Raw genomic sequence first — 13663 nt, forward strand, 5'->3', positions numbered from 1 at the left:
TAACAATTTTGAAAATCATGTTTGTTATTTTTAAATAAATTTTATTAAAATCGATATCGATTGATAAGGTTTAAAAAAAAAATAAAAAATTGTTCATGTTAAATATTAAAAGCTCTATTTCCTTTCGTGCCAAATACAAAATGCAATGTGTTTCAAATTATACTATTTTTCAAACTTCTTAACATAAATATTAATAATAGTTAATGTATTAATTACTTTAAACATTAACAATGCCAAATTTGTAATTTTATTTGTATCTTTTTACTCTCTTCATAGGGTATTACCCAATGATTATAAATATATTTCAACTTTTCGATTTATAGTATCGCGTAATAAACAATAAATAAAGTAATTTAACTCTATGTACATTTCCGACCCTTTGCATCATTTTGTAATGTTTGTATGAATGTATTTTTCAATATACAATACAATAATCAATTAGCCAAATATGTATGAACTTACAAACAATTTATAAATTTACACTAGACATAATCGCGTATTTATAAATTATTTAGATGATATTTGTTTTTCGCTTTTTTATTCAAAACTTTTGATACAAATAAAATGATTAAATTTAAATGATATTTTTATTTTTAGAAATCAATTTTGTATTACATAAAAATGAGTGTGTCAATTACATATTTTACGCGAATTCAATTGTCAAATTCTTTGCGAGTTGACATATGACAGATTCATAAAACACAATCCCTTTCCCAAGTACATTCCAATACAATAAATACTATGATTCATAAATTAACTACAATCTAAATCATATCAATAACAATTGCGTGAAAAAAGAAATAGATATAATCGTATGTTTAAAATCATGCATCTAATAATGATAGTATGATTGCAAAAGATGATACTTTTCCACAAGGAATCATGTTTTCAAAATTTATTTCCGCATTTATCTACTCGCACATTCAAACTTAGAACAATAATAACACTCGCTGATATAACCTTTTTCAATTAAGACAATTTCCTACAGCTAAATAAATAATTACGTCTCTCTTCTGTTATAAACTTCCCTGAGCTTCCTGAGTCATAGAGAAGAACTGAGAGACAGAAGAAGATCAATCTCGGGGATGAAATCAGACTGGTCCTCCGCAACCACCCACATCAGCTTGATATCTCAACGTCAAATACTCAGCTGCCTGGGTCATACGTTTGATACTGCGATGAAGGCCATGTAAATGGCGTCTGAAGTTTTCGGCTGCTTGATTTGCCCATTTATCATTAGGTACATCTTCACTTTCCATTCCAGAATCATTTTCAATACCAATATCCGAATCTGAATCACTAGAGCTGGAGCTAGAGATTAGAGATGATGCACTCTGCATGCTTTGAACTGATGTTGTGCTTGGACAACGTGCATGTCCAAGTCTTACAGTCTCTGTAGTCTTTTCAGTTGCTGATGCTGATCTAACTGGTCTTACTGGACGAGTTTCTTCAGTTTCATCTTCACCTGGAGTCTCATCACTAGCCTTTTGTGACCACAATAGTTCCAACTTCATTTTGTTCACAATATTATAGAGTCGGTATAGATCAGTATTGGGCATTGTGTCTTTGATTGTACTTTTTCCTTTCTGACAGACTGTATCTCCTGCATCGCCAACAGCTAGATCCAGAAGTCGAGATGGAACTAGGATCGTTTCTTCCATTTCATTAACTGCTTTCACGAACTTCTCCATGCTGTTCAATATACTAGCATTGCTGAATTCTGGCTCATCATGCCTTGCAATTCTTCGTAAACTCGTCCTGTAAATACAAAAAAAGAAACTACTATTAAAATTCATTCTCTAAGAACTTGAAAGTAATGATGATCTTTAAGTTTATCTTAAAGAAAATTATTACTGATGCTTTTAGTCAATACTTTTACTAATTTCAATCTTAAACTACTTCAGTAATATATTTTATTTAATATCATTAAAAATCTGTTGCTATGATGAAATATCAAATGAATACATAATTATATTCTAAAATAGTTGTCAAAGGTTCGGAATTTACCTATAAATATTAAAGAGCATATATTCAACATTTCTAAATGCATCCATTGATAGTATAAATAAACTTATCTAATAGCATTTAAAAAATATTGTTATCTAGAAGACTAAAAATGTAAGTGATGACATAATGACTTCATCAGTAATTATGTGTATTTATAGAAAAATATATTGTATATAAACTTAATTAAATAAAAGTTGTTGATAAATATTTTTTAATAAATTCATTTCTTTGATAATTCGAAATTCTTTATTTCACAATGATAAAAATTTTAACTGTAAGAAAAGCAAGTAAAGCACGTTTCGTTGAAGGTAAGCTAATTACAACGAAATTTCTTGAATCAGCAAGAAAAAAGAAGCACGTCATCGAAAATTATCTCGTCTGAAATATTTCGTTATTTAGATGATATAATGCGTAGTAGTAATTAACAAAATCTTCACGTTTTCGAAAAAAGTTTATGAAGATTAAATCTTTTTTTCTTTCTAAACTCAATCAAAGAAAAACACAAGTTCATTATGATTTACGTCACGAATAATGAGTTTCTTTATTATTGTGGGATTTTTTTGAACTTGAACAAAATTATTTATTGATCATTACTGTTACATCTGAATAGAAAAAAAAAATTTTGATTACTTTTAACATCATGATAACTTTTCCACGTGCAATTCAGGAAAAAACCGATGATATCATGTTACAAGAGAGAACAAGTATGAATCAGAATATCATACTGGCATTTTGCCATCAAATGAACACAACTTTACAAATAAAAAAAGGAAGAAACCCAAACATACTCTCATGTTCAAGGACGGTCTTTAAATGCAGTTTTCAACTTTCATGTCCTACAAATTGAGCTTCCAATTGGAAGCATCTGATAGGCTTTGGAATGTGCTGAACAGCAAAAATCACTTAGTCTCAATCATAAAAACTTTATGCATTCCTGTTGGTTAAAGAATGTTTCCGGGTCAGAATAAAAAAATTCAGCGATCCAAGTACGTCAATGACCATGGAATAATTTAATATTTTGTAATTCAACTTTTTAAGCAAAGTAATCAATTTGGTGTGTAATGACAATGTCCGTTTATTACTTATTCCTAGCATTTGGTAATCAACGTGAGATAGTGAATAAAAAAAAAGAATATAAATAAATGTTTTTTTAATAAATTCATTACATTAATAAAATGCATATTAGAATTTAAAATGACATATTTTATAATAAATAAACATCATTATTATCATTGTAATGAATCTTATCCAATTGAAGTTTATTCGACCAATCTCATGTTAAGTACAATTATTGACCTTATGTCAAATAGCTTCCGTAGGATCTTTGACCGTTATTGATTTTTTATTTACCTTGGTGGTTGCTCATGTTAATGAAAGTAGATAAATTACATCATTGGTATTTTTTGCTTTCTGTATGCTAAATATTTTCGCCTATTGTATTCAAAATTCATATTATTTTTTGTCCACTAGAATGAATTATTTATTTTGAAAATAAATTATTGCAATTAGCTTTCACTTATATCAGTTATATGATGTTCATTATCAATATACTATGCATTATAAGTATTTACTCAGATAGATTAAGATATTAATTACATTTACCCAGAAATCTACTTAATCTTTTTATTCTACTTCATTGAAGTCTAATTAATACAATTGTTGGTAATGATCACAATATTATAATTTAGATCTTTTGTTCCACTTGATTTTGTGATATTTGCCTTAATTTTTTTTACAAGTTTTATTCTCAGTTTTTTTTAAAAAAATCAGTAAAATTCAATACACTTAAATACTTTTGGTCTCGATGTAAGAGTGGAGAAAGAAACGGTATTAATTTCAAGACCACTCGTGTGGACTTTAACCCGATGTCTACACTACAGAACATTGGTCTAAAATTTCGTGTATTACAAAAATACGAAAAATTATTTCCGCTTAAGTAAATACAGTCAAGTTTTATGTAAATTGCAAAAAAAAAACAGTTGAGAGAAAAAAATTTTTCACTAACATTTGATGAAACTAAGAAAAATTGGAATCTAAACATGATGCAAGGATAAAAATTCACGATGAATTTTTGTTTAACCTACTACAACACTCTCAAGCCTTTCACTTGTCTCCACACTCCATTAATATGACATAGATTTAAATGAACGTAATCATTTTCGTACAACAGTAGAATTCCAAGAGTTGTTTTCACATGACCTCGTCTTATGTCTTAATCCAAGTGAAAATTCTTCAAGATCGTCGAAAGTGTCCTTGGAAGGTTATTTTATTAATAGAGACAAGCTTGATGATGATGATGATGATGTTCTTAATTCACCATCATAGCAAGTCAGTGTTTGATGATAATTTTATATTGGTTACATGATCATGCAAAGATAGCGTGCATAAGACATGTGAGGGTTGCAATCTTTTTTCTTCATCAAAGAGAGTGGGAGAAGCTGAGCGTGTGGCTATAATCGAATCACAAAGTCGAGCACTTGCTACTACCGTGTCATCATCACCCGAAGAGGTCGAAGCAAGATAACCATGCCGACGACCGTCTCGTGAACTGGATCTAACCGGATAGCTTGAGGTGCTTCCTCTTCTTTCTTCTCTGTTTCTCATCTTCTATACCCAATAAAACAATCACACTGCCAAGCTAAGTTATCAATTCATCGATTGGGGTCAACGATTTGAGCATATATTTTTCCAACTCTAAAAACACTTTTAGTTCTATTTTTAGTTCTTATCAAATTTTGTTCATTACATCAATCATAAAAAATTCTAGGGCAACATAAAGAGTATTTGATAACATCAAGCATTTTTAAAACCAATTAACAATTCATATTTTTATAATGGGCTCATTTTTCTATTGATTATATGAATAATCTATTCTACAGCTCAGATTGGCATACATCTTTCACACCACCAAGGCTTCAATGACCTAACTACTTATTTGAATATAAATTATTAACTCATTCATATTCTATTTTAGTAAATTTATAAATTTATCAGTAGAAATGTAAAAATAGATATATTTTTATCTAAAAAAACTGTAATTTTTGTCCCGGTCGATATGTTTTGACTTGTTAATATTTTATATTGCTTCAGATTTCGAATATTATAATTCCTATAACTTTTTTTTTTAAAATAGTTAGTAGCTGCAAAGGTCATAAGTAGCATTCTTCTTTACTTTAAGCGAAAGAGTCCAGTTAACCTTGAATAAAATCAACAGCATCTAATAGGAACCTACGAAATTATATTATTGTAACGGGTTGACAGATGAAAAAAATTGATGTAACATTCGACCAATGAAAATTTCCAAGGTTCTGAAATATTTATCAAGGTTTATCGAACTATGAACACCTGATCAAACGTAAACTGCCCAGTTTTATTATTTGTCAACTCATTGGATTCATTGACCTTGTGTCAAGTAAGAAAGTGCATTAGTCAAAAGATAAACATTAAGAAAAAAATAAGAACTGTGTAACTAATAACATTGCTCATTAGATAAATTACAAAATCCTTTTTTTTTCCTTCAATTCATTAACTTACTTAGCAGCGAACATGAATAATGAAATGATTCAGTGATCAGAAGTAAACGAACTTTTTTTTGTTCTCGTCAACAATCTTTTATTAGTTTCTCCATTTCTTTCAATTTCAAAAAAGTTAAAAAAAATGATTAAAAAAGACTTTTCCCAATCAGTTTCATCACAATTAAAATATAAAACTGTCCAGGATCTTTATAGAACCATTTCTAAAGACTCAACATTCTTTTATTGTTTCTTTTTTTAGTACAAGTAATTAACTCCTATAACTCTTTTGATTGAAAAACAAGTTCATTAGTATTTTTTTCTCTCTAATAAAAATTCCATTGACTTAATGAAATAATGAACAACAAAAATCGTAAAGAAAAAATTAATTAATTCAGTATAAATACAAGAGCATATAAAAAACCATCAAGATGAAATATTAATAGAGAACTTTAAGAAAATAAATACATCAAATCAAGAGCAATAAGTCAATGTTTGTATGACAAGTCTTTACGAACTCAAATAATTAACACCTCAATGGAGCAAAAAATATGTTCCTTCTTTCAGTCACAACCTAGACTTATGGAATCTGAGAAATGAATATTAAAAACAAGGATAAAAAAGATAAATAGTTTGAAGAAATAAGATAATTGAATCAATTATTATAAGAAGACTTACAAGTTTGTGATTTTGTAATGAAACGAATTTATTTCCATTTATAATATAATTCACTTGTCCACTCGAATATATTAAAGTATCTCTGGAAGTTTCTAGTAACAACGTCAATACCTATCCACTGTAATTACGTTATCGTTTTATTCGCGATGAGGCGAAGGTTACGCTGGAATTGACAACACCATCAGAAAAGCTTCTTTTCGCTCTACAGCTATCGCGTAATCGTCCCAACGAATTGCATATTATCAGATATTGACGTTGTACTGATCCGATACTTTCTACTTTTACTTCTTATTCCCCTCCAATAATTCTTTCCAATCTCAGTAGGTAACTCCCAACTACATGTGTCTATTCCTACACACTTGTCCGACACTTAATCAATTATGCAATTTTTAATGATTAGAATCATATTATTTGTTGAAATATTTTATAATAAGCCTTTGAATTGACCTGCTTAAGGCTTTATTAATCGGTATTTTATTTTATAATTATTTCTCTAATATTTATTTATTTTTATTTTCATGTTACGCTCCAAAATTATGCAATTTTCAATCGTAATCAGTGATTTCACTTCAATATTAAGGAAAAAATTAACTGGAGTAATTTAGATGTGAAGAATTGGAACTGTTTTATAAATATTATATTTATAAGCTGTGAAGATATTTAAGGATTTCTGATTATTCTACATATAATAGGTATATTTGGTGCCAACTTCCAATAGTAGAAAACACGTGCTCTCTCGTAATCAATGGTGGAACAGAGAAAGGTGTCACCGAATACTATTCCCAAGGTCTTTTGGATACACTCAATATAATAATCAAAGAGACATTAAATATTTTTTATAGTACATCAGTAAAAATATGATAGAATTCATGTAATTTTTAATTTGTGTACACAGGTAATAGCTTTTTTTATTTATCATTTTTATACTTTTCTATCTATATTTATTTATGATATAATTATACTGCTGATGAATTTAACTTTTGGTATCTTTTTTATATTGTTTGATATCATAGTCTAAAATTAATCAAATCATTTCTAAACAATTAAAAAATATTTACTCTATGCTCCATTTCTAGATAAACATTTTAAAATCAAGTCTAAAAACAAAAGAGAATGTTTCTAGAAAAATTGTAATAAATTTTTTAATGATTCTGATTTTTCTACTGACGTAAAACCTCTGGAAAATTGATGCCATGCGAAGTTAAATATTTACGTCAGAATGCAAATAATCGTATGAAAGAAAACTATACGTAAGAGTCTTTAGCCTTTAGTTGTATAGACAATTCCCTTTAATGTTAGTTAAAACATAAAAATGTGTGAAATTGAGTATACACATAAGTGTCGAAGTCTTGCATAATCATTAAGTTACACGAGCTAGTGAGTACACATGTCCTGAAAGTCGAAACAAATAGGTGCATATGCAATAAAAAGAGATGACAGCATTACAGAGTGAGAAAGAAAGAAAATAAACAATTTACAGAAAAAATTTAACTCTCTTCTTCTATGAAATAACTGATTTTTTTTTTTTTAATTTCTATGAGTTACATGACGTACTTTCTGCACTAATCAACTTTTCTTAATTTTTCTCTTTTATGTACATATTACATTTATCTTCATAACTCGTTACAGATGTGATATAATAATGATTACATTAACGGAAAAAAAATTCTTCCGTCCATTAAAAAATTTTTTTCTCGTTCAATAATGATAACAGTAATGAATTTTATTGCTTTGAATTCAGTTTTTATCTATGAAGATCCAGCATGATAGTGAATCAAGTATCACTCCATAGATTGTTTAATCCTCTTTCAACACTATCATAGATAGAGAAGCTTCCGGAAGAAATGTAACTGGTGATCAAAATAATTGTGGGTATTCCAACTACAACTAATGCAGATAATTTCTTTTCATCTACACTCCAATTTATGAATTATGCTGAAGCTGAAATTGATGATGCATTGCATTTAAATTATAAAGCAACATTGTAGTTGTAACTAATTTTCGTGTAAAAATTAATTCAATTTTTTTTAGGTCAGAATAATCAAAATTATATGTAATTTTATCATGTAAAATACTGTTAAATTTCATGATCACAATGTTTTACAATCAAATAAATATCATTTTCAAGTTTAATTATAGAATGTTATGACCTTTTCACTAATTGCTGGAATTAATTTTTATCTTTTTGCTTTATTATGATTAATGCATTTATTGATTCATAATTAACAAATAAAAATCAGTCATTTCCTGATTAAAATGTGCAGTGGGATTTCCTGCAATAATATGAAAGAAGAAAAATTGATGTAAAATTACTGGTGAGTCAATTGATTTTGAGAATATGATAAAAGTTAGTAATCACTTTTAACTAAATGATAAACGTATCCTATAGCAAATGACAGTGAATATTTTTTTATTGGATATTTATGTATATATTGACAATTGTCAATCAATATTATCACACTCCATTGTACAAAGGATTTCCGCAATTTATTTTTACCCATGCAATAATCCCAAAGTGCTAAATACAAGTGTCGTTGGCCGACTTTGCCCTGACGCATATAAATGAAGAAGTAGCACAGGGTCTCATACTTTCGAACCTCTGAAGTAGAATTAAATGATATTAGGTAAAATGTGAGAGAAGTTGTATCATTATTAACTTGAATTTTAATCTAAATCTGGGTGTACCAAACATTTGACACAAATTTCGAATTGAAAAGTATTTTTAATTATACCACTTGTGCATATGAGCAAAAAAAGACCTAGATTTTAAAATGAAATATTAGAAAGCTCACATCTGCTTTATAATTGATTACGTGTAATAAATAAATTTAGATGATTGAGCATATTACTATGTCATGCGGAAACTAGGAAAATTGATTGAAGCTCGTAGAGAACAACAGTTAGTCAATTTTACATCTGATTTGAAGATTATCACAATGACTGTTGTAAATTTATTTTTAGTTTCTGATAAATGATAATGAAATAACATATTGGTTCAGATAGAAATGTTTTTTACTTCTATTTAATTGTTTAATTAATCTTATCTGGAGTAATTAACTTATCGAATAATTATTGCAGAGTAAATTGAGCCATACTTGATGTTTTTTTAACTTATTTTTGTGGATTAGTGCAAATATCTCAAGTCAAAATGTCAATAAATAATTAATTATAATGATAAGAAAGAAGAGTGTAATATAATTGTTATTAACTAGATGTTCATAAGTAACAAATAAAAATTACCACACTATTGTTATGCTTTATGAAGAATTAAAAACAAATTTGTGATGACATTCAATAATAATTTACGATAATAAAATCGTGAAAATATTTGCATAAGATGTTTTGAAAATTGCTGGATAACACATCTGGAAGATATGGTCGAATATTTTTTTTCAACTAAGAATTTTCTTTTGTTTTTTTTTTGTGTGTATTTCTCAAAATGATTTCCATTTCGAAAATACATAATACACATCACTACATTCCAAAGCCTACTGCAGCGCTTTTTCAAACGGAAATCTTGTGTAACTCTTACAGCTATCTTTTGGGAATGTAGAATAATGGGATTTGGAGATGAAGATGAAATAATGCCGATGTGGATCATAAAAGGAAAAAAATTTACCGTTATTTACAATTAATTTCATTATATGGTTTTAATTCAAGTTTATGATGAAATGAAACTTGATAGCAATTGTATGGATGACTTCGATTCAAGTGTGCTGTCAATGTGAAATGTCCCACGCCTCTTAACACGCCGGTTGATTAAATATTCTATTCGAATTCTAATTTTCATTTCTGCTCTATTAAAATCCATAGTTAAATCTTCCAAATCATTACTATTTATATTTTTAATTAAAATAATGCCTTGAAAACACAAAAAATGCTCATCGTATAGATTATTGAGTGAAAGAAAGTTCCAGGAGGTAAGATATAAACAGATGAAAATTCAATAACTAACCTGTTAGTTTCGACATTAGACGTTATTTCTTCGGTACTGTAATTCATCATGGCACAATGATCTCTACTTTTTTAAATAGATGATTAAGAGATGCCTCTAGAATATGTTGAAAAATTCACGCACTTGTTTGAAACTCCAGCTGCAATGGCTTATTTAATTTCACTCGTTTGGCATCAAATTTGACGCTTTTGACTATGAAGACTGCCGTGAACAAGCAGAATAATAAATGAAAGAAAAAACTTAACGATCCCGGTTTATTTAATGAAAGATCGCTGCAAAAGTAAGCTCTTGTGTACAAGGCTCAAGACGAAGTGATTTCCTTAACTCTTTAAACACGGGTGTGTGCTTCTATGAAGAAGAAACACAAACGTATCACTAGTCACGACAGTCACAAACTAATTCAATCAAAGGAGAGACACGTTGATGCCACTACCGGTGGCTTTTATGAACCAACATGATGCTGAAGTGGGGGTAACAACAAACTACTGTCACTGCAGAGATTCCTATCCTTTACGATACTCAATTAATCTGCAATCAAGAGAAAAAGCATAAAACAAATTATTATCTTAGAATAAGTTTTGATCTTTGATCTTTGACCATGCTAATTTTTATTTATCATTTTTTATTTTCCTTTTAGAGTACAAATCTCGCGCCAATGGCGCTAGTATCGTTTGTTAGAGATTCAACATGTTAGCGTGGTTAGACTAGACAACATCTATCCTATGACCATGAATCCCCCAATGGTTTTTTCACACATACATCTCACTACTCCTGTCTAAATGAAATCGTACCATAATCCTGCGAAGCGATTGGTCGAGGACGAACACGCCAGACCGCGCGCATGCGATTGTGTATATAATTACACCTACACTAGCCTAAATTTATTTGACTCTAGCGTTTCTAACGTTCCAAGTTAAGATAGCGTATGTCGGATACACTATTAGAAAACACGCGGCACTTTTGTGAGAACGATGCAATGGGTAATTTCATTTGACGCAAAGTAATCATGCTTATTACTCGTATCGACAAACGAGTATAAAACGTTAGCGCGTGTGGTACTTAAAAAAATCATCATACGATCTGATGATAAATATAAACGATGTCAATTGCGCTGCTTTTATGATTTGAAAAGATGAAAAGGTGCCAAGATTAAATAAATTACTCGGAGATATTACAATAAAACATGATTTGCACACGTTTTTAACAGAATAAAGATTCTCTATGAAATAGAGTAATACTTTTTTTATAGATGATGTCCATCAGTAGGTGTAGCTGATAAATACCAATTTACATGGTTATTGTACCAATAGGTATAATTGTTATATTCAAAATTTTGTTTTATGAAATGTTAAATTACCTTTAAAATTGATTATTTCTAGGTTAGGTTGATAGTAAAAAAAATTATTTGAAATTTGAAACAAAAGGAGCACGATTAATTATAACTGATAGGTTCGATAGAATTGTGCTCATCGCTGAGCAATATGGTAAGTTAGAGTGAGTTTGGCCAGGCTTTTACTTTACAATACATTATTTCATATTTAATTTGATGGTTGATAAATTGTTTCTAAGATAATGTTCTAGAATTATCTTAACAAGACTGATTATATATACTTAAAAAGCCGCTGGCCAATGTTTCTTTTCTTGTTTAAAATTATTCAAGTTTGCTGTAGCCTTCATATTGTTGCTAAAAAAATGTTCTTAACTAAGTGTTAAAAAATAAAATATTCTAATATGATCTGATTGACAAATACAATAGCAATCATTATTTACACAAGACAATGGCTTGGAGGAAATCTCAGCCACAGAGGGATATGAGTCAGTGACTTATTACTCAACATTTATTTGTTTTCAATTGATTACTAATATATGAAGTAATATTGCTCCAAATTGATGATGAAATTTTATTTTCTTGATCTCGGCAAAACACATTGTTTTTCGATCATTCTGGAAATCAAATATTTGAAATTCATCAAGTATGCTTTCGTCAAACGTTAATGACTCTTAAACTTTGCGTGACAATACAAACATTATTCGCTAAGTGACGTCAAATGTGGCCGGAAATATTTCTCACGGGATTTCAAGGAATTTTAACGGCGGCCAATAAACCTTGAAGGTTCAAAGAGTAAAGAAGAAGAAGGAAAGAATGTGTCTCAGTTGCCAATCGCGCAAAATAGTATGTGTGTACAATTATACATTATGCATAAAATAGAATACTGGACCTCATAAATAGAAATCTATTACTATGTTATTTTCATTTCAGTTGTTTCCAATTCTTCAAGACTAAATAAAATCTAAAATCAGATTACGTGATTTCAATACCTGCATTTATATTGGACATTATACTTTATTATCAGAGCTATCGGAGCATCAATGATTAGGATTGAACGTTGCACACAGATTATAAAGATCTTTTCTTCTTCTGAAAAATACATCCTAAAGTTCATTAGTGTTCAGTTTCCAAGCTACTATATATTATGTAAAGAGCAAAATCCAAAATTTTTTGTGTAAACAAATAATTCCTTTAATTAACAAAAGATAAAATACTGTTAGAAATTTCAGTTTTTAATTTACCAAACTAATTAAGAAATTTTTTCTTCAATTAGCTTTATTCAACCAACTGATAGTTGTTGAATATTGATAATTAACTGCAATTATTAATATCCTGAGTTCCTTCAATCGTATGATTGAAAAAAATTCAATAATATTTATATATTAGTAATTTATCCAAATTAATTGTAAAAAATTGACAATGATTAGATTCAAGGTAATTTTAATTGTTAACAAGTAAATGAATAAATTTGCATATTATATAAGTTCATGATAATTTTTTACAATGAAAGAAAATACTAATTGACGTAAAGAATTATAGTAACAAATTGATGAATATGTTTTTAAATTTGTTTCCATAGTTATAAATGTTTTCGTGGAAAAATATTTTATATGCAATAATAATCTCAATTGCTTTGCAAAGTTCCTGATGTTGATTTTCAGAAGTTTATATCATAAAATCTAGTTTTCTTGAAAAAAATTACAAAAAATATGAATTTTTCTGCATATTTATATAAATTTGTTACATCAGGTAATTTTATCGTCGAGTCGCTATACTATTGGTATATCTATTTTGTATATTGCTCAAGGATTTGAAAAAGATGATCTCTTTTTAAGTAATCTCTGCACGTACACGTGATGACTGTATTACATAGACTGATAATCATTAGAGTACCACATGCTACAGGTTCACATGGCAGGGATAAAAATTACGACGCAACATTCTTTGCATGGTTGAAAACTTTCCATCCAATACAAAGTATGAACTTTGCTTTGTGAATATTATGATCATGAATATTTCTACAGTTTGAAATTCTCTAATGTCTGGTAAATAAAAAAATTCTGTTAATCGCATAAATGTTAATTTAAACTTGATAATTTATTACAATTGACATTATACCCATTTCATAATGATAATAAACATAGTTTCCACATACTCGCAAATATAGAATAGCTTGAACTG

General features: G+C 28.6%; 1 protein-coding gene and 1 long non-coding RNA gene across 2 annotated transcripts; one reads left to right on the plus strand and one right to left on the minus strand.

Annotated features, from left to right (window-relative positions):
- Positions 1–568: 568 nt before the first annotated feature.
- LOC118070984 (uncharacterized) lies at positions 569–10577 on the minus strand. The gene is made up of 2 exons (XM_035089909.1): positions 10153–10577; positions 569–1758 (listed from the first exon to the last, which is right to left on the minus strand). Exons 1-2 carry the CDS (start codon positions 10200–10202, stop codon positions 1092–1094), a joined length of 717 nt encoding a protein of 238 aa, XP_034945800.1. The 5' UTR covers positions 10203–10577; the 3' UTR covers positions 569–1091.
- A 487-nt stretch (positions 10578–11064) lies between these two features.
- LOC118070985 (uncharacterized) lies at positions 11065–12629 on the plus strand. Its single transcript, XR_004690829.1, has 3 exons — positions 11065–11462; positions 11532–12325; positions 12413–12629. It is a non-coding gene; the product is annotated as an uncharacterized lncRNA (long non-coding RNA).
- Positions 12630–13663: the final 1034 nt, after the last annotated feature.

The sequence above is a fragment of the Chelonus insularis genome, unplaced genomic scaffold, assembly GCF_013357705.1.
Source record: "Chelonus insularis isolate UGA/USDA-ARS -01 unplaced genomic scaffold, ASM1335770v1 contig_70_pilon, whole genome shotgun sequence".
Classification (NCBI taxonomy): Eukaryota; Metazoa; Arthropoda; class Insecta; order Hymenoptera; family Braconidae; genus Chelonus; species Chelonus insularis.